Source organism: Camelina sativa, chromosome 19 (genome assembly GCF_000633955.1).
Source record: "Camelina sativa cultivar DH55 chromosome 19, Cs, whole genome shotgun sequence".
NCBI classification, from domain to species: Eukaryota; Viridiplantae; Streptophyta; class Magnoliopsida; order Brassicales; family Brassicaceae; genus Camelina; species Camelina sativa.
In genome coordinates, this window is record NC_025703.1 from 20,294,004 (window position 1) to 20,295,433 (window position 1,430).

The window sequence follows — 1,430 nt, forward strand, 5'->3', positions numbered from 1 at the left end:
TATTTTCGAAAATTATTCATTTATAGTAGAAACCTATGTAGAACATTTATACACATGTATTATACAATATGTATTGGTTTTAGGTAGTACCAATTTTATTATTTTTACCAGTTTTATCTTAGTTGTGCCAGTTCTACTCTCTTATATACACATTTTGAAAGAAGAAAACACTAATAGACTTCAAATTAAGTTTCAAACCAATTTTTACATTAAGTTTCAAACCAAACACAATTGATACATGAAGAGGTGAATCAAACATGAACATTATCTCCAAATAACAACCATTGGAGTCCTTGTCTCTGGCGCCTTTTATTCTGCGTCCTAGGTCGATTTTTGGTCGTTTTCCCCCAGCAGATGCATACCTTTTTATTTTCTTTCTTCCCCCTTTTATTTTCCGATTCGGAGGCATGATCTGCAAAACTTGGACTTCATCTAGGACATCCCATCGAGACTTATCAGGTACTAAATAAATTGTCCTGCCATATGCAATTGCCCACAGCTCCGTCCAATAATACTTAGAACACAACTCATGTAACTCGATATCCTTACCTCCATATTTTTGGAATGTAATGAAAGACGCCTATGCATGCACACAAGAATACTTTTGTATATCAAAAAACCTGCAACTGCAACTTCTCAATCGCAACTTCACCAAATAAGGCTTTCCGTCACTGTCAATGACATTGTATTCAAGTTCGAAACCATTTAGCTCTATCACATTTAGTTTCTCAGCAGTTGCCCATAAATCATGTAAGTAGTTCTCCACTAAAGGCACCAATTTATTTGCGACTGATCCAGACAAAGCATCTTTCCGATGTTCATTAAACCATTCAGAGAATTTTTGAAGTATTGCATCAAGCATGGGTATCAAGGAGTACCTCCTTGCATCTTTAAATACGTTGTTCAACGATTCAACACAGTTGCTTGTGTCTAGGTTGTATCTATCTCCTGGAAAAACACATCTTGCCCATCTTTCTTTCTGGGTAGATTCTTCAAGATACTTGGCAGCAGAAGGATATCTTGTCATAAAAGAAGCGTAAGCAATGTTGAATTCAGCCACTGTGTAAAACCTACTACACTCCATGAATCTCCATGCAACAACGCCTTTGTTGACGTTACGAGCATAACCTTTCACATTTTGGGACAAATGCCATATACAAAAACTATGATGAGCCAGAGGATACACATTAGCTATGGTTGTAATGAAACTTGTATTTCTGTCAGTCATAAATACTATTTCAGAAGAATCCCCAACAACGGTTTTCAAAATCTCCAAAAACCAATTCCAACTTGCATCATTTTCACCATCAAGAACACCAAACGCCAAGGGATAATGGTGACGGTTAGGATCTTGAGCCGACGCAAAAACAAGAACACAGGCAATTGCTAGTGTGATCCCACATATTGATGAAGAAATTCCTCTTCTCGAT

At 36.9% G+C, this 1,430-nt stretch overlaps 1 protein-coding gene across 1 annotated transcript; it reads right to left on the reverse strand.

Moving 5' to 3' along the window:
• Positions 581-1,228, reverse strand: LOC109130874. The gene has a single exon (XM_019240955.1). It carries the CDS (start codon positions 1,226-1,228, stop codon positions 581-583), a length of 648 nt encoding a protein of 215 aa, XP_019096500.1.